General features: G+C 48.6%; 1 protein-coding gene across 1 annotated transcript in view; it reads left to right on the top strand.

Moving 5' to 3' along the window:
- fam171a2a (family with sequence similarity 171 member A2a) overlaps positions 1-27,044 on the top strand; it is a 295,487-nt gene that overhangs the window by 259,491 nt on the left and 8,952 nt on the right. The window contains exons 6-7 of the mRNA XM_080213484.1: positions 10,200-10,316; positions 22,947-23,070. Of these exons, the coding sequence (XP_080069610.1) occupies positions 10,200-10,316; positions 22,947-23,070 (241 nt within the window). The remainder of the gene's footprint in view (positions 1-10,199; positions 10,317-22,946; positions 23,071-27,044) is intronic.

Here is a 27,044-nt window from a genome sequence, read left to right as displayed (position 1 = left end):
CCATCCCACCCCCACAAAAGGAAGGGTTTGTCAAATATATTTACATCAGTTTGATGACTATTAGCACAAAATGATGATTTATTAACAAGGCTGCTGAAAATAAATACTGGAATGTGGTCCCCACAATGCTGGCAGAACTCCCAAAGTGCTGTCATAAAACAGAATATATAACTTCAGTAATAAAACAGCAAATCAGATCATTATGCATTTCGTTGCAATGAAAATGAAAACCAGAAAATGTCATCTGAAAGGACTTTTTCTCTTTGTCAGAATTAGCTTTTTTCCAGCCTCAGGCACACTCGGCCTGTGTCCCTGACATGCTTATCCACGTTTGGATATCTGTTCCTCCTGTCAGATCACTGTATAAGGTACAGCTCTCTTTTCTTCTATAACTCCAGGAGTCAGCACTAAATGAAAATAAGCAATAACCACAAGCCTGTGCTGAACACAACTGATCCCAACCAGGACCAAAAGTTTAATGGACCCTCTCAGAGTTTTGCTTTATACAGGGCTCGGTATACAAGCTCCACCTGATTGATTAATTGCCGATCTTTTTGGCCAACCAAATAAACTAACTCAAATTAACAAGGGGACAAATTAAAAGGGGCAGCTCCCAAAAAGGAGGGAAACAGCACGAAACAAAGGTCAAGGTGGAAACTTCAAACAACAAATGAAAATGTGATTAAAGAGGTCAATGATGCACCCCTTGTGGTGCCCAGCGGGCACGGAAGGCGTTAACAGTGTCCTCAGACACTGCATGCTCTCCAGGGGCACCTAGCTGCAAATATAGCTGCGGTAGAGAGGCAGATAGTCAGGTCGGATGACCTCCTCGGTCACCTGCTGCCTGCACTTTGGCAGGAGTGTTCTCTTCCTGTCGGGGAACACTTCAGCAGTCACAGGCATTCAGCCTCAGATCTTCGGGTAAGCGTTCTCTAAGGCGGCCTTCATGACACACAACAGCGCAGAACCACTGAGCAGAAACTGATAGCCAAATTCCACACACATGAGGACGGCCTCAACCGGGATCTTGGGTTCATGTCACACTATCTGTAACCCCCACGACTTGTCTTTGGCTGCAAAATCTCACTAATTGTCCTGGCTGGAGACAATACACGTCCCTTTAACCTGTGCTTAACCGTCTCTCCACGCACATTGTCTGTACCTTTAAGACTTGATTACCTGTGAAGACTGGCATTCCAACCATAAATTGAGTTTGTGTCTGTATATGCCCTGTTTGTGAACATAACCCCTCACTCACCTGAAGAAGGAGCGAGACTCCAAAAACTTTTGCTACCAAATACACCTGTTGGACTTTAACCTGGTGCTGTGAGACTCCTTACTGTAATTACCAATCCGCAGGGAGCTTGTATTCAACGAGCCTAACTAGGAGGTCAATTATCATGGAGGTTATCACATCTTCCCATTCCCTCCATTACCTTGTTAGCTCAAGCTAGACTCACACACTCAGGATCTCCTAGTCTCCTTCAGTATTGAGATTGATTGCCCAAATGTGCCCAGAGCTCCTGCCAGTAGGAGCACAGCTAGCAAGCATTGACCCCACAGTATAATTGGTGCAGGGGGGAATATTCCATTCTGTGCTGCGGCAGCTGGATCTCCACATTAGAAATGCGCATTTAGGAAATCAGCCCTGTTGCCATAGTCAGAGAATGCAGCAAACCCCATCTTTATCTGCCTCTGACTCCTCCATCTTTTTCTATAGTTACCACCTTCTCTCCTACTCATACATCCGCCATCTCTGTGTCAACAATCTTAACTCCCAGAAGGATGCTTTATCTTTACCACAATAGGAGCTCTCCACAAATCTCACATATCGCTTACTATACAACAACTTGCATTTATATGACAGCTTTAACATAATGAAATGTTCAAAGTGCATCACAGGAGCAATAGAAAGCAGAATGTGACCCCAGGTCATGTAAAAAATAGGGAAAAAAATGACCAAACACTTGATTAAAAGACAGATTTTAATGCTTTTTTTTAAAGGAGAGATTTACAGAGACAGAAAGGGAACTCCAGACCTAAGCAGCTGAAGGCATGACTGCCTATAGTGGAGCATTGATAATGGGGGTACACAAGAGGCCTGGTTTGGAGGAAGTGCAGAGATCCCAGAGGGTTGTGGAGGAGACAGAGATAGGGAGAGGTGAGTGAAGGCAAGGATGAGGATTCTAATATTGATGCATTGCCAGGACAGGAGCCAGTATAGATTAGTGAGCAGAGGGGTGGGTGATGGGTGAACAGAATTTGGTATGAGTTAGGATTTAGGCTGCAATGTCTTGCCTATCTAACTTTTCCTTCACATTGTTGTATGACTTGATGCTGGTTGGTTGACACATTCATGCTGTCAGTTATGTATTGAGTTTTACAACCAGTGTAGTCAGAATTATGCTTATCTGCTTCAAGTTAACAGATAGCAGTGAAGAATAGGGACTCCCTCTTTCTATATGACCCAACATAGGCCAGGGATCGAAGCTGATGACCTTCATTGCCAGTTCAAGCCCTGGCCCCAGCTGTAAAACGAAATAGATTACCACACCCAAAATAAGAGGTTTGCGGTGTTAGAAATAGTGAACGTGAGGATTGGGAGAGTTTTACCAACACCAAAGGATGCAGAAGAACTTGATAAGGAGAGAGAAAATAAGAGTATGAGAGTAAACCAGCAAGACATGTCAAAACAGATTCTATGTGAAGAGGAAGCGATTAACAAAAGTACGTGTCTTGGAGGCAGAGGTAGGATTAAATTATTATGGGGAATAAGGAAATGACAGGGAGATTAAACAAGTACTTTGTATCTGACTTCACAGTGGAAGGTACAAAGAACCTACCGGAGATTGTGGTGAACGAGGGGTTTAATGAGAGTGAGGAACTTAAAGTAATTTATACAATTAAAGGAGAATAGCTGGAGAAATTAATGGGACTAAAATCCATCAAATCTGCTGGACTTGATGGCCTACATTGTAGGGTTTTACATCACTGTAGCACAGTGGTTAGCATTGCTGCCTCACAGCGTGCCAGGGACCCAGGTTTGATTCCTGGCTTAGATCACTGTCTGTGTGGAATCTGCACATTCTCCCCATGTCTGCATGGGTCTCCTCCGGGTGTTCTGATTTCCTCCCACAGTCCAAAGAAGTGCGGGTTAGGTTGATTGACCATGCTAAATTTGCCCTAGTTTCATGGGGATTAGCAGGGTAAATGTGTGGGGTTATGTTGATAGGGTGGGATTGTTATGGGTGCAGGCTCAATGGACTGAATGGCCTCCTTCTGTACTGTAGGGATTTTATGATTACCTGCAGAGATCACTGATGTATTGTTAAAAGCAAATTATTGCAGATGCTGGAATTTGAAACCAAAAGAAAAATCACTGGAAAATCTCAGCAGGTCTGGCAGCATCTGTAAGGAGAGAAAAGAGCTGATGTTTCGAGTCCAGATACCCCTTTGTCAAAGCTCTCTGGCCCCACTGTAAAATGCTTTAAAATGCTGTAAAAGGCTTTGACAAAGGGGTATCTGGACTCGAAACATCAGCTCTTTTCTCTCCTTACAGATGCTGCCAGACCTGCTGAGACTTTCCTACATTTCCTCTTTTGGGGTCATTGATGTATTGGTTTAATTCTCCAGAGCTGGGGAACTAGATTCTAGAATGCTCTTTGTATATCAGAAGATAGAGAATATAACCCCGCCAATTAAAAATAAGAGGGAGAGTAAAGAGAGGGAAAATTTAGGCGAGTGAGCCTGACATCGGTAATGGGGAAAATGCTGGAATCTATTGTCAGAGATGAGATAACGCTTGGAAAATTACAATATGTTTTGGCAGCATCAACACAGTTTTACGAAATGATGAAACTATTAACTTTCTTTTTGAGGATAGAACTAACACAATAGGTAAGGAGGAAGCTGTGGGTATAATATCGTCGGATTTTCAGAAAGGAGGTGTACCATGCAAGAGGTTGGTGCGTGACATTTGGGCTCATGGAGTTGGATATAACATGTTAGGGTGCATTAAGGACTAGTTATGATGTGGAGATGCCAGCATTGGACTGGGGTAAATGCAGTGACACGTCTCACAACACCAGGTTAAAGTCCCACAGGTTTATTTGGTAGCAAAACACCACTAGCTTTCGGGGCTGTTCCCCTTAGCCAAGTGAGCCCAGTCGCCTGATGAAGGGGAAAAGCCCTGAAAGCTAGTGGCGTTTTGCTAAAAAATAAACTAGTTAGACTTTAACCTGGTGTTGTGAGACTCCTTACTGTGTTAAGGACTGGTTAACAGAGGATACAGCAGAGCAGTGGGAATAAACGGATTATTTTTGGAATGGCGGTATATATCGATGTTTAATGTATCCAAATTTGCTAAAGATACCAAATGAGGTGGCACAGTAAACTACATGGAAGATACATAGGGCCGGATTTTACCGTTGCATTGCGCCCATTTTCGAGCGCGAAAATTTGGTAAAGTCGGGAGTGAGGCCATTAACGCGATCTGCAGCCGCATCCATGCAAATTGTTGGTGGGGGCGGTGAGGGGAATGAGGCGGGTCAGATGTATCTCTGGCGGGGCAGGGAGGGGGAGAGGGGAGAGGGCCGATCATTGTCTAGTGGGAGGGAGGAGGAGGCTGGTCAGATGTTCCTCTGGAGGAGGAGGTAGTGAGGCCAGATCATTCTCTGGGACGGGGAGAGTGAGGCTAGATCATTGTCGGGGGTGGGGGAGCCCAATCGCTCGCTGGTTGCGGGGGGGCAATAGGATCTCTGGTGGGGGGCAGGAGGGTCCGCTGCCACTCTGCGGGCGATCAGTGGGGAGGGGAGCAGAGGTGGCGATCGGACTGGGTAGTGGGGGGGTGGGTAAGGGGGACAGTGATGTATATGGGTAGTGGGGGGGTGGGTAAGGGGGACAGTGATGTGTGTGTATAGTGGGGGGGGTGGGTAAGGGGGACAGTGATGTGTGTGTATAGTGGGGGCGGGGTGGATAAGGGGGACAGTGATGTGTGTGTATAGTGGGGGGGGTGGATAAGGGGGACAGTGATGTGTGTGTATAGTGGGGGGGGGGTGGATAAGGGGGACAGTGATGTGTGTGTATAGGGGGGGCAGGTTGGATAAGGGGGACAGTGATGTGTGTGTATAGTGGGGGGGGGTGGATAAGGGGGACAGTGATGTGTGTGTATAGGGGGGGCAGGGTGGATAAGGGAGACAGTGATGTGTGTGTATAGTGGGGGGGGGTGGATAAGGGGGACAGTGATGTGTGTGTATAGTGGGGGGGAGTGGATAAGGGGGACAGTGATGTGTGTGTATAGTGGGGGGGGGTGGATAAGGGGGACAGTGATGTGTGTGTATAGGGGGGGCAGGTTGGATAAGGGGGACAGTGACGTGTGTGTATAGTGGGGGCAGGGTGGATAAGGGGGACAGTGATGTGTGTGTATAGTGGGGGGGGGGTGGATAAGGGGGACAGTGATGTGTGTGTATAGGGGGGGCAGGGTGGATAAGGGGGACAGTGATGTGTGTGTATAGTTGGGGGGGGGTGGATAAGGGGGACAGTGATGTGTGTGTATAGTGGGGGGGGTGGATAAGGGGGACAGTGATGTGTGTGTATAGTGGGGGGGGTGGATAAGGGGGACAGTGATGTGTGTGTATAGTGGGGGCAGGTTGGATAAGGGAGACAGTGATGTGTGTGTATAGTGGGGGGGGGGGTGGATAAGGGGGACAGTGATGTGTGTGTATAGTGGGGGGGGTGGATAAGGGGGACAGTGATGTGTGTGTATAGTGGGGGGGGGTGGATAAGGGGGACAGTGATGTGTGTGTATAGTGGGGGGGGTGGATAAGGGGGACAGTGATGTGTGTGTATTGTGGGGGGGGTGGATAAGGGGGACAGTGATGTGTGTGTATAGTGGGGGGGAGTGGATAAGGGGGACAGTGATGTGTGTGTATAGTGGGGGCGGGGTGGATAAGGGGGACAGTGTTGTGTGTGTATAGTGGGGGCGGGGTGGATAAGGGGGACAGTGATGTGTGTGTATAGTGGGGGTCGGATAAGGGGGACAGTGATGTGTGTGTATAGTGGGGGGGGCGGTGGATAAGGGAGACAGTGATGTGTGGGCGTGTAGGTGGGGGGGTGGATAAGGGGGACAGTGATGTGTGTGTATAGTGGGGGGGGGGGTGGATAAGGGGGACAGTGATGTGTGGGCGTGTAGGTGGGGGGGTGGATAAGGGGGACAGTGATGTGTGTGTATAGTGGGGGGGGTGGATAAGGGGGACAGTGATGTGTGGGCGTGTAGGTGGGGGGGTGGATAAGGGGGACAGTGATGTGTGTGTATAGGGGGGGGGTGGATAAGGGGGACAGTGTTGTGTGTGTATAGTGGGGGGGGTGGATAAGGGGGACAGTGATGTGTGTGTATAGTTGGGGGGGTGGATAAGGGGGACAGTGTTGTGTGTGTATAGTGGGGGGGGTGGATAAGGGGGACAGTGATGTGTGTGTATAGTGGGGGGGGCGGTGGATAAGGGAGACAGTGATGTGTGGGCGTGTAGGTGGGGGGGTGGATAAGGGGGACAGTGACATGTGAGTGTGCACCATCGATCCCACTTTTCGCTCTCAGGCCACTTTCTCTGCTTTTTGCTGCTCGGGAGCAATCTGACACGGGCGCGCTTTTTCAAATTTTTTTCTAACTGCACGTGCGCAGTTCAGAGCTCCGATCGTTCCAGCCACACTAAGCCCCGCACATAACGCGAATCGGACTGGAGATGGTTGAGAGCGAATGGGGGCGCCTGAAAGCGGATTTCTGAGTCGGATCTGTACTCCGCCCAGAATCGGCACTTAGAATGAAAATGATAAAATCCGGCTCATAGGGTGGGATTTTCTGGCCACGCTCATCCCAAAACTGGAAAATCCCACCCACGGTCAACAGACCTTGGCATGGTCCGCCTCTGCCCAACTTCCGCGCACTGTGATTCCCCATGGTGGACGCAAAGGAGAAATTCGCCCCAGAGCGGTTACAAAGACCATAGACCATAGAACCCTACAGTGCAGAAAGAGGCCCTTCAGCCCATCGAGTCTGCACCAAACACAATCCCACCCAGGTCCTACCCCTATATCCCTACATATTATACCCACTATTGCCTCCCCACCAGACAATGGGATGTAGATGAGTTAACTGATTAGCCAAGAAGACTGTAGATGGAAAATATTCTGGAGAAGTGTTAAAAATATCCATTTTGCTAGGAATAAAGGGAATATGATTTTTTTTTGAAAGTTTAGTTCCAAGTAAATGTTTGTCTTTAGGAATTGGAGATCCTTGCACACAAATCCCAGAAAGTGATATTCAAACAGAGCAAATAATGAAGAAGGCAAATGAAGGAGATACTGATGGAAAGGTCACAGACTTGAAATGTTAACTCTCCCTTTCTCTCTCTGGAAGCTGTGAGAACTGCTGAGTGTTTCCAGAATTTTCTGTTTCTTTTTTGGCCAAACAGTACATTGGCCTTCATTGGAGTATTAGAGTAAGGGAATCTTGCTGCAATTATGTAGAAATTTGGTGACGCGTTGCATGGAGTATTTTGGGAAGTTTTGGAACCTTAGCTTCAGAAAGGAACTGCCTCAGCAGACCTGTAATAAAGATTCACCAGATTAATTTCTGGGTTGATGGGGCTTTCCCTACTGAGAAGAGATTGAGTAAGATGGGCCTGTATTCTCTGGAGTTTGGAAGAATGTGAGGTGATCTCATTGGAATGTGTAAAAGTCTTTGAACACTTGACAGGGTGGATGTTGGTGGGCCCAATCCCCTGGCTGGAGAGCTTAGAATTCAGGGTCATAATGTCAGGATAAGCATTCGGGCTGTTTAGGACAGAGATGAGGAGAAATGTTTTCTCTAGGAAGGATAAACCTTTGGAATGTTCTCCTGCTGTGGATGCTTAAGTCAGTGGATAAATTTAAGGGTTAGACCAGGACACCAAGGAACTTAAAAGGAAATGAAGATGGAGCAGGAATGTGGGTTTGATACTGAAGTTTGGCCATGAGTTTAATTGATTGGCAGAGCAGTCTCGAGCTGTGGTATGGTTTACTCCAGTTCCAATTGGAATCATAGAAACCCTACAGTGCAGGAAGAGGCCATTTGGCCCATCGAGTCTGCACTGACCACAATCCCAACCGCACCCCCCCATATCCCTACATATTTACCCGCTAATCCCTCTAACCTTCGCATCTCAGGACACTAAGGGGCAAATTTTAGCATGGCCAATCAACCTAACCCGCACATCTTTGGACTGTGGGAGGAAACCCGAGCACCCGGAGGAAACCCACACAGACACGGGGAGAATGTGTAAACTCCACACAGACAGTGACCCAAGCCAGGAATTGAACCCAGGTCCCTGGAGCTGTGAAGCAGCAGTGCCAACCACTGTGCTATCCTGCCACCCAGAATTACCTTCTGAATTTTTTTTTAACATGGGTGAGATCAGAAGTGACAGGGTCAAACATTTAGGAAAGATTGATCAGTCTGAGCGTGATCTGATAGAGGTTCTTAATATTATGAAAGGGTTCAATCAGATAGATATAGAGATGCTTCCAATTGTGGGGGCATCCAAAACTAGGGGTCATAAATTAAGATAGTCAAGCATGAGTTCAGTAAGTAAGTCAGGAGAAGCTTCTTTAGGGGATGGCCTAATGGTATTATTGCTAGACTATTAATCCAGAAATTCAGCTAATGTTCTGGGGAACTGGGTTCGAATCCTGCCACGGCAGATGGTGGAATTTGAATTTAATTAACAATGTTTGGAATTAAGAATCTGATGACCATGAAATCATTGTCGGAAAAACTCATCTGGTTCACTAATGTCCTTCAGGGAAGGAAATCTGCCGTCCTTACCTGTTCTGGTCTACATGTGACTCCAAAGCTGCAGCAATGTGGTTGGCTCTCAACTGCTGTCTGAAATGGCCAAGTGAGACACTCAGTTTCAAGGGCAACTAGAAATGGGCAATAAATGCTGGCCAGCCAGTGAAACTCATGTCCCACAAATGAATAAACACAAAGGTCAGGGAGTTGTGGGAATAGAGAACCCACTACCCAGATGGGGGTGGCGCAGTAGCACTGCTGCTTCACAGCTCCAGGGACCTGGGTTCGATTCCCGGCTCGGGGCTCTGTCTGTGTGGAGTTTGCACATTCTCCTCATGTCTGTGTGGGTTTCCTCCGAGTGCTCCGGTTTCCTCCCACAGCCCAAAGATGTGCAGGTTAGGTTGATTGGCCACGCTAAAATTTGCCCCTTAGTGTCCTGAGATGCATAGGTTAGAGGGATTAGCAGGTAAATGTGTAGGGATATGGGGGTAAGGCCGGGATGGGATTGTGGCTGGTGCAGACTTGATGGGCCAAATGGCCTCTTCCTGCACCGTAGGGTTTCTATGATTCTGTATGGACTGGTAAGTGAAGCAGAGGGACTAAGATACGTGCGCAAGGGAGGATATGGGGTTAAGGTGAGATGGACTAAGGTGGGAAGAAGCCTGTGTGGAGATAAACAGGAGCAAAATGGTTTGTTCCTGTGCTGTAAATTCAGTGGGTGGGATTAACTGGCGGTGTGTTTCTGATGGTGGAGGTGCAGGACCCTCTGGTCCCACCAATGTCGACATCACTTTGCATGGCTCATGCTCGTCTAACCCACTGCTGAGGGGAGTGAGGGGGGTGGTGGGAGAGGGAGTGGTGTGGGGGTCGCCTTCAGCGGGACTGGAAGACCCCGCTGGCGGGAAGGGCCGGAAAATCCTGCCCAATGTCAATATTTTCCAGGCCATGAAAGTACGGGACCTCAGAGTTTTGTGACCTTTCATTTTATCTGTGTTCCCCGGACCTCGATTTTTCTGCTTTTCTCTGAGACGCGTCTCTGTGTTTTGCTCACAAAAAAACTGCAAAGATTTTATAGGCCCTTCCCAGAGATAGAAGATTATCAATCGTGCGGTGCGGCCACTGAGGGTGGGGGGGGGAGCGGGGAGAAAGAAACTCTTGGGAAAATTTTTTCATTTTCTCCAAATGCTGTCGTCTATTCTAAACATGCAGCACTCGTCCGTAAATCAAAGTCAGGAAACAGCAAATCTCTGGGATGACTCCAGAGTGTGGGTTCAGGGGGTGGGAAGAAAGGTTTGGGCTGCTGGCGAAGATGGGTTATGCAGCCAGCTCTGAAGTGCAAAGCTACATGACCGCTTTTCCGAACCTGTTTTTTCAGGAGCCTGGCTCAGAAGTGGAAGCGGGGTGATTAAGAAGGAGGGAGGGCAGCTCACCTGGTCGTACATCGCTCCGCAGCTCGGCTACTGGGCCGCAGCCATGTTCCCGTTAACTCAAGGTAAGCTGGCTTCGCTTTGTCTAAATCCTGCTTTTTCTAATTTAATGAAGAGACTGGAGTTCCCCCTGTAGTGAGCAGACCAGGGAACAGGCATTGAATCATAGAACCCTACAGTGTGAAGGAGGCCATTCAGCCCATCGACTGTGCACCAATCGCAATCCCACCCACGCCATTTTCCCTAACCCCACATATTTACCATGCTGATTAGGGACAATTTAGCACAGCCAATCAATACAACCCCACATTTCTGGACTGTGGAAATCAGAGCAGCCAGAGGAAACCCCATGCAGACACGGGGAGAATGTGCAGACTCCAAGACTCCACACAGACAGGCCGGAATTGAACCCTGGTGGGATATAATGCCATCAGTCCGCCGTCCTAGCCCCTTTGCAGATTGTAGGTCCAGCCATTCATGTAGCCAGCAGCTCTTTGGACCCAACAGCGCCACTGCTAGGTCTGGAGGTGGCACAGCATGGACTCTTGGAGGCCCAGGACAGCAGCATTAATGAATACCCCAAAAAAGGGAAGGCGATGGCCCAGTGGTATTATCGCTAGACTATTAATCCCGAAACTCAGCTAGTGTCCTGGAGACCCAGGTTCGAATCCCACCGTGGCAGATGATGGAATTTGAATTTAATATAAAAGAAAATCTGGAATTCAGAATCTACTGATGACCATTAAACCATTGTCAATTGTTGTCAAAATCATCTGGTTCACTAATGTCCTTTAGGGAAGGAAATCTGCTGTCCTTACCTGGTCTGGCCTACATGTGACTCCAGAGCCTCAGGAATGTGACTGACTCTCAACTGCCCTCCAAGGATAACGAGGGATGGGCAATAAATACTGGCCAGCCAGTGAAGTCCATGTCCCATGAATGAATGAAAAAAGAGAGACATGAGTGGGAGAGTCTGCCAGGGCCTTTCAGCCCAGGCCCTGGTGAGGAGCTGGGGGAGTGTGACAAGCGGGGGTGATTTGTATGGAAGGTTAGGGAGCTCTTTCAGGGCTGGGGGGGCAGCCCTTGCCACAGGCATAATCCTCCAAAGGGACAGAGGGTGCCTGAGTAAGAGAGTGTTGGCCCCCATTCCATCCCCCAGGGAACCTGACAAATATACATTGGCATCGGGCATATGGATGTAACGTGTGGCATAGCCCATCCCTCATCACAACACCACCCTTCCCCATCCCACCACTGGTATTTTGCCAATAGCAGCAGGATGTGACATGGTGGCACCATGGTTTGCCCTGCTTCCTCACAGCGCCAGGGACCCGGGTTCAATTCCAGCCTTGTGTGGAGTTTGCACGTGCGCCCTCCCCCCGCTGTGTCTGCGCGGGTTTCCACTGGGTGCTCCAGTTTCTTCCCACAGTCCAAAGATGTGTGCGGGTTAGGTTGATTGACCATGGAGAATTGCCCCTTAGTGTCACAGGATTAGCCTGTGGCTACGAGGATAAGGCCAGGGTGGGATTGTTGCCGATGCAGGTTCGGAATTCTATGATGAGGATCAGGCTCTTAACGGACCTCAACGCTGGAAAAGCTGACCTTGGTATTTCCCACTCCAACTTAATCGGGGGAGTTGGGAAGCTGACAGACTTTGGACCCCACATCTTAGCACTTAATTCTGCAGACCAGCCCTCCAACCCCTCCACACGCCCCTCTGCCCCCTCCCAGCTCACCCTCGGTGGATTTGAAGGGAGGTCATTTTTGTCCAATTCTTGCCACTTTATGTTTTAGTTTTGTTTTAACAGATTTACGGGCCTCGTTTCCATACCCATTTGTGGGACAGAATTCAACATGCCAGCTATCTAAGTGAAGTGGTTTTATTTAACCTTCACTTTAATTAATTTTGTGCCTATCTTCAGTTTGCTTTCAACACCCTTTGGGATGATGTGGCCCAAAATACAGCAATTCACAAAGATAGTTTTTTAACAACGCCACACCTGGTTTGCCAATGACCTTAAATCTGTGTCCCCTGGTTACTGACCTTCCTGCTATCTCCTTATTTACTCTTCCAAAACCCTTCATGATTTTGAACACCAGATCTTCCCGTAATCTTCTCAGTTCTAAAGTGAATAACCTCACTTTCTCAATTAATGTAGAATATTATTATCCCACAAGCAGTTTACCTTATAATTCCTTATAATCTTTACAACCTCTGTGCCCCCCTGCACACTCCGCGCCCCCGTGCACACTCCCTGCTCCCGTGCACACTCCGCGCCCCCGTGCACACTCCGCACCCCCGTGCACACTCCGCGCCCCCCACGCACACTCCCTGCTCCCGTGCACACTCCCTGCTCCCGTGCACACTCCGCGCCCCCACGCACACTCCGCGCCCCCACGCACACTCCGCGCCCCCGTGCACACTCCGCGCCCCCGTGCACTCTCCGCACCCCCCACGCACACTCCCTGCTCCCGTGCACACTCCCTGCTCCCGTGCACACTCCGCGCCCCCACGCACACTCCGCGCCCCCGTGCACACTCCACGCCCCCGTGCACTCTCCGCACCCCCCACGCACACTCCCTGCTCCCGTGCACACTCCCTGCTCCCGTGCACACTCCGCGCCCCCACGCACACTCCGCGCCCCCACGCACACTCCGCGCCCCCGTGCACACTCCGCGCCCCCGTGCACACTCCGCGCCCCCGTGCACACTCCGCGCCCCATGCACACTCCGCGCCCCATGCACACTCCGCGCCCCCGTGCACACTCCGCGCCCCCATGCACACTCCGCGCCACCATGCACACTCCGCGCCCCCGTGCACACTCCGCGCCCCCGTGCACACTCCGCGCCACCATGCACACTCCGCGCCCCCGTGCACACTCCGCGCCCCCGTGCACACTCCGCGCCACCATGCACACTCCGCGCCCCCGTGCACACTCCGCGCCCCCGTGCACACTCCGCGCCACCATGCACACTCCGCGCCCCCGTGCACACTCCGCGCCCCCGTGCACACTCCGCGCCCCCGTGCACACTCCGCGCCACCATGCACACTCCGCGCCCCCGTGCACACTCCGCGCCCCATGCACACTCCGTGCCCCCATGCACACTCCGCGCCCCATGCACACACCCTGCCCCCCATGCACACTCCCTGTCTCCATGCACACTCCCTGCCCCCCCATGCACACTCCCTGCCCCCCCATGCACACACCCTGCCCCCCCATGCACACACCCTGCCCCCCCATGCGCACTCCCTGCCCCCCCATGCGCACTCCCTGCCCCCCCATGCGCACTCCCTGCCCCCCCATGCGCACTCCCTGCCCCCCCATGCGCACTCCCTGCCCCCCCATGCGCACTCCCTGCCCCCCCATGCGCACTCCCTGCCCCCCCATGCGCACACCCTGCCCCCCATGCACACCCTGCCCCCCCATGCACACCCTGCCCCCCCATGCACACCCTGCCCCCCCATGCACACCCTGCCCCCCCATGCACACCCTGCCCCCCCATGCACACCCTGCCCCCCCATGCACACTCCCTGCCCCCCCATGCACACTCCCTGCCCCCCCATGCGCACACCCTGCCCCCCCATGCGCACACCCTGCCCCCCCATGCACACTCCCTGCCCCCCCATGCACACACCCTGCCCCCCCATGCACACCCTGCCCCCCATGCACACCCTGCCCCCCCATGCGCACACCCTGCCCCCCCATGCGCACACCCTGCCCCCCCATGCACACTCCCTGCCCCCCCATGCACACTCCCTGCCCCCCCATGCACACACCCTGCCCCCCCATGCACACCCTGCCCCCCATGCACACTCCCTGCCTCCCATGCACACTCCCTGCCTCCCATGCGCACTCCCTGCCCCCCCATGCACACTCCCTGCCTCCCATGCGCACTCCCTGCCCCCCCATGCACACTCCCTGCCTCCCATGCACACTCCCTGCCTCCCATGCACACTCCCTGCTTCCCATGCACACTCCCTGCCCCCCCATGCACACTCCCTGCCCCCCATGCACACACCCTGCCCTCCCATGCACACTCCCTGCCTCCCATGCACACTCCCTGCCTCCCATGCACACTCCCTGCCTCCCATGCACACACCCTGCCCTCCCATGCACACTCCCTGCCTCCCATGCACACACCCTGCCCTCCCATGCACACTCCCTGCCTCCCATGCACACACCCTGCCCCCCCATGCACACTCTGTGCCCCCATGCACACTCTGTGCCCCCATGCACACCCCGTGCCACCCATGTGTCCTCCTTAGCTACTCACCCAGTGGTAACCATGGGGAGACCTCTGCAGCCAATGCCTTTGAGCTGGAGATGAAAAATAATTAATCTTCAAACTATTGACTAGGCACTCACTCAAACACACTTCACACTGAAATAAAGCTATGGGCAGGATCGCTCATCCAAAACCATAAAATCCCACCGGAGGGCAGCACGCGTTCCCATTGTCCGCCCCTCACCCACTCCCGATTCCCGTGATGGGCAGGTCAGTATAATTCCAGCCTTTGGGTACGATTTTCCACCCGCTCCCCCAGCAACATGTTTCCTGGTGGCAGAGGCAGGTCGCCATTGGCCACCGGCAGAATGTTCCGGAGCCGCGATGTCTGTGGCGCTCTGCATTGTTCACCCGCCCCGCTGTGGCCAGACCAGAAGGCAAGGGCTGGAAAATCATTCACAAAACATACTCCAGAAAATTTAAACCCCCTGAAGTGTTAATCCATTGTAAAATCAAGCAGCTGCTTCACTTAACGTGACAAAGACATACAGTCCATTAATGAACTCTTCAAACTGTCAGTCAAAGTGTGAACACTGCCCTCAGATGAACTAAATCACAGGATCCCTACAAAGCAGAAGGAGGCATTCACCCATCGCATCTGAACTGATTACAATCCCACCCAGGTCGTATCACCGTAACCCCATGAATTTACCCTGTCAATCCCCCTGACACTAAGGGGCAATTTAACATGGCCAATCTACCTAACCTGCACATCATTGGACTGTGGGAGGAAACTGGAACACCCGGAGGAAACTGTCACAAACTCCGCACACCCAAGCCGGGAATCGAACCCGGGTCCCTGGTGCCGAGAGGCAGCAGTGCTAACCGCTGTGCCGCATGATGGTCTTGGACTTTTTAAAACTCAGTCAAGCATTCATAATGGGCTCTGCTATTGTAACAAACTCTGGGAAACTATAAACAGCAAATCCTATTGAAATTGCAAAAACAGATGGCTAATGGGTTTTTTTTCATAAGCGGCGCTAGATATCCTGTGAATCAGAACGGCGCCTGTTTTTACTCAAAGTGGAATTTGTTTTTCAGTTTTCAAAGGATTCAGAGTTAACTAACTTCAAATCACAACCCTTCATAGACTGCGTTTTCACCTTCTCTATGAAATCCTGAATAGCTGAGTTTAGTTACTGGGACAATGAACATTGGGTGTTCACTCAGCAGTCAAATCAAATGGTCCTGCTTTCCCGCCAGTGCCACTCACACCCCACCCCGTTCTCTTTGCCGGATAAATGATAAGCGATGGAGGCAGGGTTTCCTATAGGAGCCCTGCCCACCATTTTTAAAGGTCTCCCAAGCCACCCTGACATGGCAAAACTCCAGACTAAGACCTTGAAAATAGGTTGTAGTGCAGACCTTCCCCAAGTGGCCTTTGAGTTCCTAAATTATGGGCGGGATTTTCCATGCAACCGGCCATGTGTTTTGCGGTCAGGGATGGGGAAAGGGTACTCTAAAGGCCGTTCTGGCTGGAATGATGGGCTGAATGGCCTTCCTGACTTTTGAGCAGGGTTAACTCTGATGTTGGTGTCGTGGTCGCGGGAGCTGGATGAGAATCTCTTTGTCGCACAGTTGTGCGCCCTCTGAAGGCATCCTCATTTCAACTCCTTTCACTAAACTAATTAAAGATGCCGAACTTCATAAGCTTATAGTGAGTAAACCCAGATGGTGTGTGGGTGCGACATTGAAGATTCGCCAAGTGGTTGGGGATTTATGAGCAGGGTTGCTGGATGCAATACGTTTGCAAGTCTGCTCTGTTTTCCACTGTGACTTTGTGTTGTAGTTTCAAGTCCACAATTACACTCAGAATTGAGATAGGGGTTGAAAAACTGCAAAGAATTCAGGAGTGTTGCAGTTCACAGACAATGATTGGATGCCAAACGTTTTTCGAAAGGGTTTTTCATCTATTTGAAAAGAGAAATATGGACTGGCTTTGGGCCCAATTTGGATGGCCCTTTCAATCAGCTGATAGAATACATTGGGCCGAGTAGCCTCCTCCTGAGCTGGACGATGCTACAATTCTAGATTTGAATAGCAATTAGTTCTACGTGTTACGTTTCTTGCCTCGGAGGTATGGAGAGATGACACTTTGTGCCTGAACAGCAGCTTGGTTTAAATCTCTCATGCTTACTGCTTGCTTTCAATTTAGTTGCTCTTCCTCAGTCACTGCACCCAGGCTTGGCTAACAGCACACAGCACAGGAAAGAGTCAACAGGCACACATAACCAAGCATTGAACAATTGAATACTGCATGATGCAGCTGTTAAACCCAGACTAAAGGACGTCAATTGTACTTCTCATTTCTTCATTAGACTTTGATCAGTTTGTTTGTTTTTATAAGTTCATAATATAGCTGAGCAGAATTAGGCCATTCGGCCCATCGAGCCCGCTCCGCCATTCGATCATGGCTCCCCATTTTCCTGCCTTCTCCCTATAACCCTCCAACCATTACCAATTAAAAATCTGTCTAATTCCTCCTTAAATTTACTCACTGTCCCAGCATCCACCACGTTTTGGGGTAGCGAATTCCACGGATGCACAACCCTTTCACAGAATCATAGAATCCCTACAGTACAGAAAGAGTCATTCGGCCCATCGAGTCTGCACCAACCACAATCCCACCCAGGCTCTACCCCCATATCTCGACATATTTACCCACTAATCCCTCTAACCTACACATCTCAGGACAGTAAGGGGCAATTTTAGCATGGCATTTGGGACAAATAGTTTCTCCTCAACTCTGTTTTAAACTTGCTACCCCTCATCTTAAGACTATGACCTCTCACCCTAGAATGCCCCACAAGAGGAATCATCCATCCTCGTATACTTCATCCATACCTTTTATATAAGGTTTGTACTTATCAAAAGTAAGTGGTTATTGGAGGATGAAATCCCTTTGCTTGAGACATTCCCAGATGAGGTATAGATGAAGTATTTCACTGAGGGAAATACCACAGGTGATTATCTTCAACGGGACTGAGTTTTGCGGTCACATCATGGCACTGGCAGGACTGGAAAATGTGGTGAGCTGTTCATAGGTGCATTGACTTTGACGGGACAGGAAAATCTTGCCAGTGGGACAAGCTGTAAAATCCTGCTCAAAATACCTCAGCTCTTCCTTCGGATGAAAATCTCCATTTCCCACACAAACCGCTGAGAGAGCTCCATGTGTGAATTCAAACCCACTAAGAATTGAGTTTAAACTGCCCAGACACATGATGTGTGGGATGCCAACAGCCATCGAAACATAGAAAACAGGAGCAGGAGTAGGCCATTCAGCCCTTCAAGCCTGCTCCATCACTCCTTATGAGCATAGCTGATCATCCAACTCAATATCCTGATCCCATCTTCCCCCTATATCCTTTGATCCCCTTCACCCCAAGGGTTATATCTAACTCCATCTTGAAAACATACAATGTTTTGGCCTCAATTGTTTTCTGTTGTGGTGAATTCCAAAGGCTCACCACTCTCTAGGTGAAGAGATTTCTCCTCATCTCATCCCTAAAAGGTTTACCCTGTACTCTTAGACTATGATCCCTGGTTCTGAACATTTCTACCATCATGGACATCCTTCTTGCATCTACCCGGCTAGTCTTGTCCTGCTAGAATCTTAGAGGTTTCTATGCCCTCATCCTTACAAACTCCAGCGAATATAATCTTAACTGACTCTGTCTCTCCTCGTACATCAGTCCCATCATTCCAGGAATCAGCCGGGTTAACCTTCTCTGCACTCCCTCTGTAGCAAGAACATCTAACCTCGGATAAGGGGACCAAAACTGTGCACATTATTCCAGGTGTGGTCTCATCAAGATCCTGTATATTTGCAGCAAGACATCCCTGCTCCTGTATTCGAATCCTCTCGCTAAAGGCCAACTTACCATTTGCTTTCTTTACTGCCTGTTGCATCTGCAAGCTTACATTCAGGGACTAGTCTACGAGGACACCCAGTTTTGTTGCACATTCCCCTCTGTTAATTTATAGCCATTCAAATAATAATCAAATAATCAAATAATAATAGTCTTCCTGTTTTTTGCTACCGAAGTGGATAATCTCACATTTATCCACATTATACTGCATCTGCCCACTCACTCAGATAATCCAAACCACACTGAAGCATCTCTGCATCCTAATCACAACTCACCGTCTCACCCAGCTTTGTATCATCTGAAAATTTGGCGATATTACATTGAGTTCCCTCATTTAAATCATTAACATGTAATGTGAGTAGCTGGGGTCCTAGCATTGATACGTATGGTGCCCCATTAGTCACTGCCTGCTATTAAGAAAATGACCCATTTATTGCTACTCTTTGTTCCCTGTATGCCAACCAGTTTTCTACCCATCTCAATACCCCCAATCCCATGTGCTTTAGCTTTACATGCTAATGTATTATGTGGCACTTTGTTGAAAGCCTCCTGAATGTCCAAATAAACCACATCCACTGGCTCTCCCTCATCAACTCTGCTGGTTTTATCCTCGAAGAGTAGATTTGTCAAGCATGATTTCCCTTTCATAGATCCATGCTGACTCTGTCCGATTCTACCACTGTTTACCAAGTACTCTGTTATAAAATCTTTGATAACAAACGCTAGAATTTTCCCCACTACTGATACCATAGGCTGACTGCTCTATAATTCCCCAGTTTCTCTCTACTTCCCTTTTAACCTGGGATTACATCAGAAAGAAACCTTCAACCTCATCAGCTTGGGCTGGCACTGAATACTGAAAGGCTTGCCAACAATATTTTACAGGAATTAAAGTGTTAAAATCTTCTTGGTTTTCCACTGTAGTGTTCCGCTTCATAGAATCTTATAGCACCATTCAGCCCATCATTTGCGTGCCAGCTGTGCTAGAAATTTTTCCAATTAGTCCCACTAACTCACTTTTCTTTTCCCTTTCAAGAATTTACTTAGAAAGCTATTATTGAATCTGTTTTCACCACTCTTTCAGGTGATGCATTCAAAAATGTGTTAACTCACCCAAATATCTTATTCTGCTTGATACTTGCCAGTTATCTTAAGTCTGTGTCCTCTGATTTGATTTGATTTATTATCATCACATGTATTAGTGTACCTTGAGAAGTATTGTTTCTTGCGTGCTATACGGTCAAAAGATACTGTTCATAGAGAAGGAAAGGGGAGAGTGCCGAATGTAATTTTACAGTCATAGCTAGGGTGCAGAGAAAGATCAACTTAATACGAGTTAGGTCCACTCACATGTCTGATGGCAGCAGGGAAGAAGCTGTTCTTGAGTCGGTTGGTATGTGACCTCAGACTTTTGTATCTTTCTCCCGACGGAAGAAGATGGAAGAGAGAATGTCCGGGATGCGTAGGGTCCTTGTTTATGCTGGCTGCTTTTCCGAGGCAGTGGGAAGGCTAGATGGAGTCAATGGATGGCAGGCTGGTTTGAGTAATGGACTGGACTTTGTTCATGACCTTTTGTAGATTCTTGCGGTCTTGGACAGAGTAGGAGCCATACCAAGTTGTGATACAATCAAAAAGAATGAAAGTGATTTGTCAAGCATGATTTCCCTTTCATAAATCTTTGCTGACTCTGTCTGATTCTACCACTGTTTACCGAGTACTCTGTTATAAAATCTTTGATAATGGACTCTAGAATTTTCCCCACTGTCGGCTCGAGTCACTGATCCTGCCGCCTCAGGAAACATTTCTCCATGTTTACTTTTTGAGAACCCTTCAAACACTTCTGTAAAATCTCCCCATTATCTCTAAAGAGAACAACCCCACTCTCTCGAGTCGCTCAATGTAACTGAAATCTTTCACCCCTGGTAATATTGTTGGATTTGTTACACTGAAGTAATGAAACAGCTGATGAGTTCAAGACGGGTTCCAACGGCCTCTGTCCCTTGGAGTCAGGAAGGGAAGGGAGAAATCAGCCAAGGTTCAAGTTTAATAGGACCCTGGATAGTACAAGTTCCTGCAGAGAACAACTATTCTATTCTTAATAACTGCCTGGACAAGATAGCCTGCACAGCATCTTGAACAGGAAGACTATATCGCCACAGCTTTTACCGTTTAAGCATGTTTAAATGTTCCTGACACAGTATTAGTCATTCACGGGGTTGGGGGGGGTCTGGTTTTGCCCCAGTTTCCTGTGGAAATCCCTTATTCACGTTTGGCATCTGCGGAGTACACAGCTGCAGAAAGAAATGCTGGAAACTCAAACGTTGTAGCTGTGGCCATCCGGGAACCTGGCTTTAGATATTGCTTCGACTTGAGAGAATATAGGCGGGATTTCCCAGCTGTATTTGCCCCAAAACTGGAAAATGCCTTCCCAAGGTCAACGGACCCTGGCATGGCTCCCCCCACCCTTCCCCCGCCCTCCCCACCCCTACGATTCTCATGGTGGGCCAGACAGGAAAATTTTGCCCTAGTGAATTGTAAATGGAAATCTGGATTTGCCACTTATAACAGATGTGGAGATGCTGGTACTGGACTGGGGTGGACACAGTAAGAAATCTCATGACCCCAGGTTAAAGTCCAACAGGTTTATTTGAAATCACGAGCTTTTGGAGGAGCACTGCCCCTTCTTCAGGTGAGGAACGAGCAGAGCTCTGAAAGCTCGTGATTCCAAATAAACCTGTTGGACTTTAATCTGACGTCGTGAGGCTTCTTACTGTGCTTACAACAGAGAATCACCTGTCATGGACGAAACAGCAGGGGCTGGATTCTTTACTCCACATTGCAGGCTGTCAAAGAACAACACAGCACGGGAAACAGACCCTTCGGCGCAACGAGCCTGCGCCGCCATTTCAACACTGTGAGTCCCCTCTTCCATCCATGACCCTTGTCTATGCTTATGGCACTCCACATTGGAAACCAGATTGAGGGGAGACTAATTTAGGGACAATTTGTGACACCAATCAGCCTAAGAGCACATCTTTGGGGTATGGGAGGAAACCGGAGCACCCGGAGAAAACCCACGCAAGCACGGGGAGAATGCGCAAACTCCCACAGACACCGGCCCAAATTGTCGCATCTGCACAGAACCTAGTACGAGGCTGACAATTTGTCTGAACAACCTTAGTTAACAGTATAAACAAAGTTTCAGCTGTTTAAATAGTAACATTCCAGACTTGACAACATTAATATCTTAATTCTGGTGGATGTAGTGCATTTACTGGGAAAAATATGGTGGAATTACTTTCTATAAATAGTATCTTGGCAGACTAAGGATCTCTGCAACACTGTATATATATCCTACACAACCTTATGATTATTATTCCACTGGGTAGTAAGTGCAAATACTTAAGACAGGTTGCAGTAAAAAATTAAAGAAGGGATTTGGGAGTATTTCTGGATGTATTCAGTTTTACCAGTCTTCACTCCTCCCTTAGGTTAAAAATACTTCTAAACACCAGCTTGTGGTTCACAAATAAAGCATAAAAGTTAATGATTCAGAAGTTAGGAGCAAGGAGATAAGCTCGGCAGGGTTTTCCCATTCAAAGACGGCACGATGGTTAGCACTGCTGCCTCACAGCACCAGGAATCTGGGTTCAATTCCTGGTCGGGTCACTGACTGCATGGAGTTTGCACATTCTCCCCATGTCTGCATGGGTTTCCTCCAGGTGCTCCGGTTTCCTCCCATACTCTTAAGATGTGCAGGTTAGGTGGATTGGCCAAGCTAAATTGCCCCTTAGTGTCAGGGGAACTAGCTAGGGTAAATGCATTGTGTTATGGGAATAGGGCCTGGGTGGGATTGTGGTTAGTGCAGACTCAATGGGCCGAATGGCCTCTTTCTACACTGTAGAATTCTATGATTCTATGAAGGCTACAAGGGAAGGATAAGCAGGCATTGTTAATGGGTTTATGATATGATTAAATATCTTTCTGGATGAAGAAGGGATTGGGGGAGATAGCCTGCACCGACCACAATCCCACCCAGGCCCTATCCCCGTAACTCCGCGATTTACCCTGCTAATTCTCCCTGACACTAAGATGCAATTTATCATGGCCAATCAACCCAACCTGCACATCTGGGAAGAAACTGGAGCATCCAAAGGAAACCCACGCAGACATGGGGAGAATGTGCAAACTCCACACGCAGTCACCCAATGCCGGAATTGAACCCAGGTCTCTGCCGCTGCAAGGCAGTGGTGCTAACCATTGTGCCATCATGGTCCCCTCAACTTCCATCAGTTGTCATGGTGGGATTTGAACGCATGTCCCTGGAGCATTAGCCTGGGCAACTAAATCACCGTTTAGTGTTATTACCATTACACCATCATCTCAACTTCTGGCAAGTGACAAGACACAAGGGCACATTGAATATTTTCAAAGGCTGGTGGTGAATAATGTAAACATTTATGTCTGCTTCTGTCATACTGGTTTTTGTTTGAAGATTATTAACTTGTAACTCTGATTTTTACTCTGTGTTTACAGCTATGGTTAACCCCTCGAGATTTGGAGACATCACAACCTACCACACCATATTTCTGCTGACCATTCTCGGAGCCATGGCACTCCTGGTTCTGGTTCTCTTGTGCTTGCTTCTTTATTATTGCAGGTAAACCTGTGACATTTTTTGTTGCTTCCTTCACTGCCAGCATCTCGTTTGTTCTCTTCTCTCATTTATCCCTTCTCCCCCACCCAGTTCTTGGGCCCCTAACACCCAGCAGGGTGGAGTGTAGTGGGCCGAGGATCTCGCACCCTTCTGATTGATCTTTAAGCTTAGGAACATGTTAGAGGCGATAGAACAAGTGCTATTGTCACCTCCACTCTTCAGTGTGGAACGCCTGGTCTCAACTCAGATCTTTAGTTGAGAACTGACAAAGTCTACCTGACTGAGACACTCAAATCTAAATAAGCAATCAGCTCATAGACTTCGACTGAAGCTACTGTGAAATCAAATTAACTTTGTAGCCATTGACTAGTACATTGAATACAGGAGTTGGGATGTCTTGTTGAAGTTGTACAAGACATTAATAAGGCCACATTTGGAATACTGTGTACAGTTCTGGTCACCCTATTGTAAAAAGGATTTTATTAAACTAGAACAAATGCAGAAAAGATTTACTAGGATACTACCAGGATTTGATGGTTTCAGAGACTGGGACTTTTTACCTGGGCGTAGGAGGCTCAGGGGTGATCTTATAGAGGTCTATAAACTCATGAGGGGCATAGATCAGCTAGGTAGTTAACATCTTTTCCCAAAGATAGGGGAATCTAAACTAGAGGGCATAGGTTTAAGGTGAGAGAGCAGAGATACAAAATGGTCCAGAAGGGCAAATTTTTCATACAGAGGGTGGTGAGTGCCTGGAACAAGCTGCCAGAGGTAGCAGTAGAGGCAGGTATAATTTTGTCTTTTAAAAAGCTTTTAGACAGTTACATGGGTGAGGTTGGTGTAGAGGGATATGGGCCATACACAGGCATATGGGACTAGCTTAGTGGCTTAAAGAAAAGGGCAGCATGGACAAGTTGGGCCGAAGGGCCTGTTTGCATGCTGTAAACCTCTATGACTCTAGTAAATTTCACAAAAGACTATTGGTAACCCAGTGATGATTCTTAGGTTTTGTTTTCTAGCCAATGTTCGCCCGATCACTCAGTGAGTAAAGTGTGCTCCAACTCCGCAGTCTGAGAGACTGCATTGGCCATGCTAAATTCTCTCAGTTTACCCGAACAGGCACCAGAGTGTGGTGACTAGTGGATTTTCACAGTAACTTCATTGCAGTGTTAATGTAAGCCTACTTGTGACACTAATAAACATAAAAAACTAACTTTGCACTTTAACAGTTCTTGTTGGTGTAAAATTACTTTGGGCTGAATGTTCTGGCCCCGCCCACATGGGGGAAAAGTGGCCGACGGGACTGGAAACTATCGACGTAAGCTGGCACATGGGCAACCAATTAAGTCTCTCGTGAACCAATCTGAGGCTGCCTGGGATTGTCCATTTGGCCTCCAGTTTCCTGACCAGGTGGGGGGAGGGGCAGTTCGGATGCCTGAAGATGGACACCCTGTCTGCTTGGGTGTGCATGCGGCTAAAGAGTGCTCTTTAGGGGAGTCGGTGGCCTAGTGGTATTATCACTAGACTGTTAATCCAGAAACTCAGCTAATGTTCTGGGGTGAGGTGGGAGTGACAGCCCCTGACATTAAGGCCGCACTTGACTGAGTGTGGCATCAAGGAGCCCTAACAAAACTGGAATCTGTGGGTATCAGGGAACAAACTCTCTGCTGGTTGACATCATACCTGGTAATAGGAAGATGGTTGAGGTTGTGGAGGGTTAGTCATGTCAGCTCCAGGACATCTCTGCAGGAGTCCCTCAGGTTGGTGTCCCAGGCCCAATAATCTTCAGCTGCTTCATCAATGACCATCATAAGGTCAGAAGTGGGGATGTTCGCTAATGATTGCACAATGTTCAGCATCATTAGTGACTCCTCAGATACTGAAACAGTCATTGTTCAAATGCAACACGATCTGGACAATATCCAGGCTTGGGCTGACAAGTGACAAGTAACATTCATACCACACAAATGCCAGGCAATAACCATTGCCGATAAGAGATCTCTACCCACCATCCTTTGACATTCAATGGTGTTACTATCACTGAATCCCCCACTGTCAACATCCTTGGGGTTACCATTGACCAAAAACTCAACTGGACTCACCACATAAACACAATGGCTACAAGAGCAGGTCAGAGGTTAGGAATACTGCGGTGAGTAACTCACTTCCTGACTCCCCAAAGCCTTTGTACCATCTACAAGGCACAAGTCAGGAGTGTTACGGAATACTTCTGCCAACAACACTCAAGGAGCTTGACACCATCCAGGACAAAACAGCCCGCTTGATTGGCACCATATCCACAAAAATCCACTCCCTCTACCATCAATGCTCAGTAGCAGCAGTGTGTACTATCTACAAGATACACTGCAGCAATTCACCAAAGATCCTTAGTCAGCACCTTCCAAACCCACAGTCATTTCCATCTGGAAAGACAAGGGCAGCAGATAAATGGGAGCCCCACCACCTGCAAGTTCCCCTCTAAGTCATTCACCATTCTGACTTGGAAATATACCGCCATTCCTTCGCAGTCACTGGATCAACATCCTGGAATTCCCTCCCTAACAGCATTGTGGGTCAATCCACAGCACGCGGACTGCAGTGATTCAAGTAATCGGTTGGACTGAAACCTGGTGTTGTCAGACTTTTTACTGTGTTTACGCCAGTCCAACGCCGGCATTCCCACATCGTGATTCAAGAAGGCAGCTCACCACCACCTTCTCAAGGGCAACTAGGGATGGGCAATAAATGCTGGCCAGCCAGCAATGCCCATGCCCCTCGAATGAATTAAGAATTGAATCAAAAAGATGGTGGAATTTGAATTCAATAAAAAAAATCTGGAATTAAGAATCTACTGATGACAGTGAAACCATTGTCGATTGTTGGAAAAACCCATCTGGTTCACTAACGTCCTTTAGGGAAGGAAATCTGCTGTCCTTACCCTGTCTGGCCTACATGTGACTCCAGAGCCACAGCGATGTGGTTGACTCTCAACTGCCCTCTGAAATGGTCCAGCAAGCCACTCGGTTCACCACCACCTCCTCAAGGACAGCTAAGAATTGGCAATAAATGCTGGCCAGCCAGTGATGCCCATGTCCCACAGATGGATAGGGCAAAATTAAAACCCCAGCCCCCTGCCATCCTGACGTCTCGCTGCCACCTCTCAGAGTGGAGGGCCACCGACCCTCCAGCTTTGAAAGTCCAATTGGACATGGTACCCGTCTCTGAGTCAATGGGGGGGGCGTCTCCATTAAAATCCCGACGACTCTGACCCCCATGGAGATCAACAAGCCAAAAGAACCACATTTTTCGAACATCTTCTCAGTGGAAAACCATTGGATAAGATTTCACTATTTCCAAAATCAACATAAATTACGCTTGAATCAGCAGACAAATCATTGTCGATCTATATTACTAAATGACAGACACCATAACGGTCGGAATCACAGGTTTACTAGGCAGCAAATCTGGCACCAATTTCCTTCAGAACTGAAACCCCTCGGGGTAAAATTACAGCTCTTTTCCTTCACCAGTTTTGTCACCAATCCTCAGTTGACGGCACTGGCCTCTCAGCCTGAGTGTCGGTGACACATTCTTCAGCAAAATTGCGATGCTTTCTGGAACCTCCTCAGCTCCCCTCGTGACTGTCTTGACTGCAGGTGTCCATCTTTTATCCAAACCATCAGTGAGAACCCTGTGCGCTGTCAAAGTGCTGACCTAGAAGGCCGTGGATCCAAAATGAATTCAGTTGTTTAAAAGGGAGTTAATTACTTGAGTAAAATTATTAAGGAACATGGGAAAGGAGTGGGATGGAATGAGATAAAATGGCAGCTGGGACACAAATGTTTTAATCCTGATCACGTTCTATTAATTTTATTCAGCACTTGAGCACATTACGCATTCATAATCATCGAGATTCATAGCGCCGGCAACGGCCCTTTGGCTCCAAGTGTCTGCCAATGTCGGAGGCCAATTAGAAC

The sequence above is a fragment of the Carcharhinus amblyrhynchos genome, chromosome 27, assembly GCF_965287045.1.
Source record: "Carcharhinus amblyrhynchos chromosome 27, sCarAmb.v2.hapA, whole genome shotgun sequence".
NCBI lineage: Eukaryota > Metazoa > Chordata > Chondrichthyes > Carcharhiniformes > Carcharhinidae > Carcharhinus > Carcharhinus amblyrhynchos.
The sequence above is the reverse complement of the archived record's forward strand: the minus strand, read 5'-3'. Positions and strand labels throughout refer to the sequence as shown.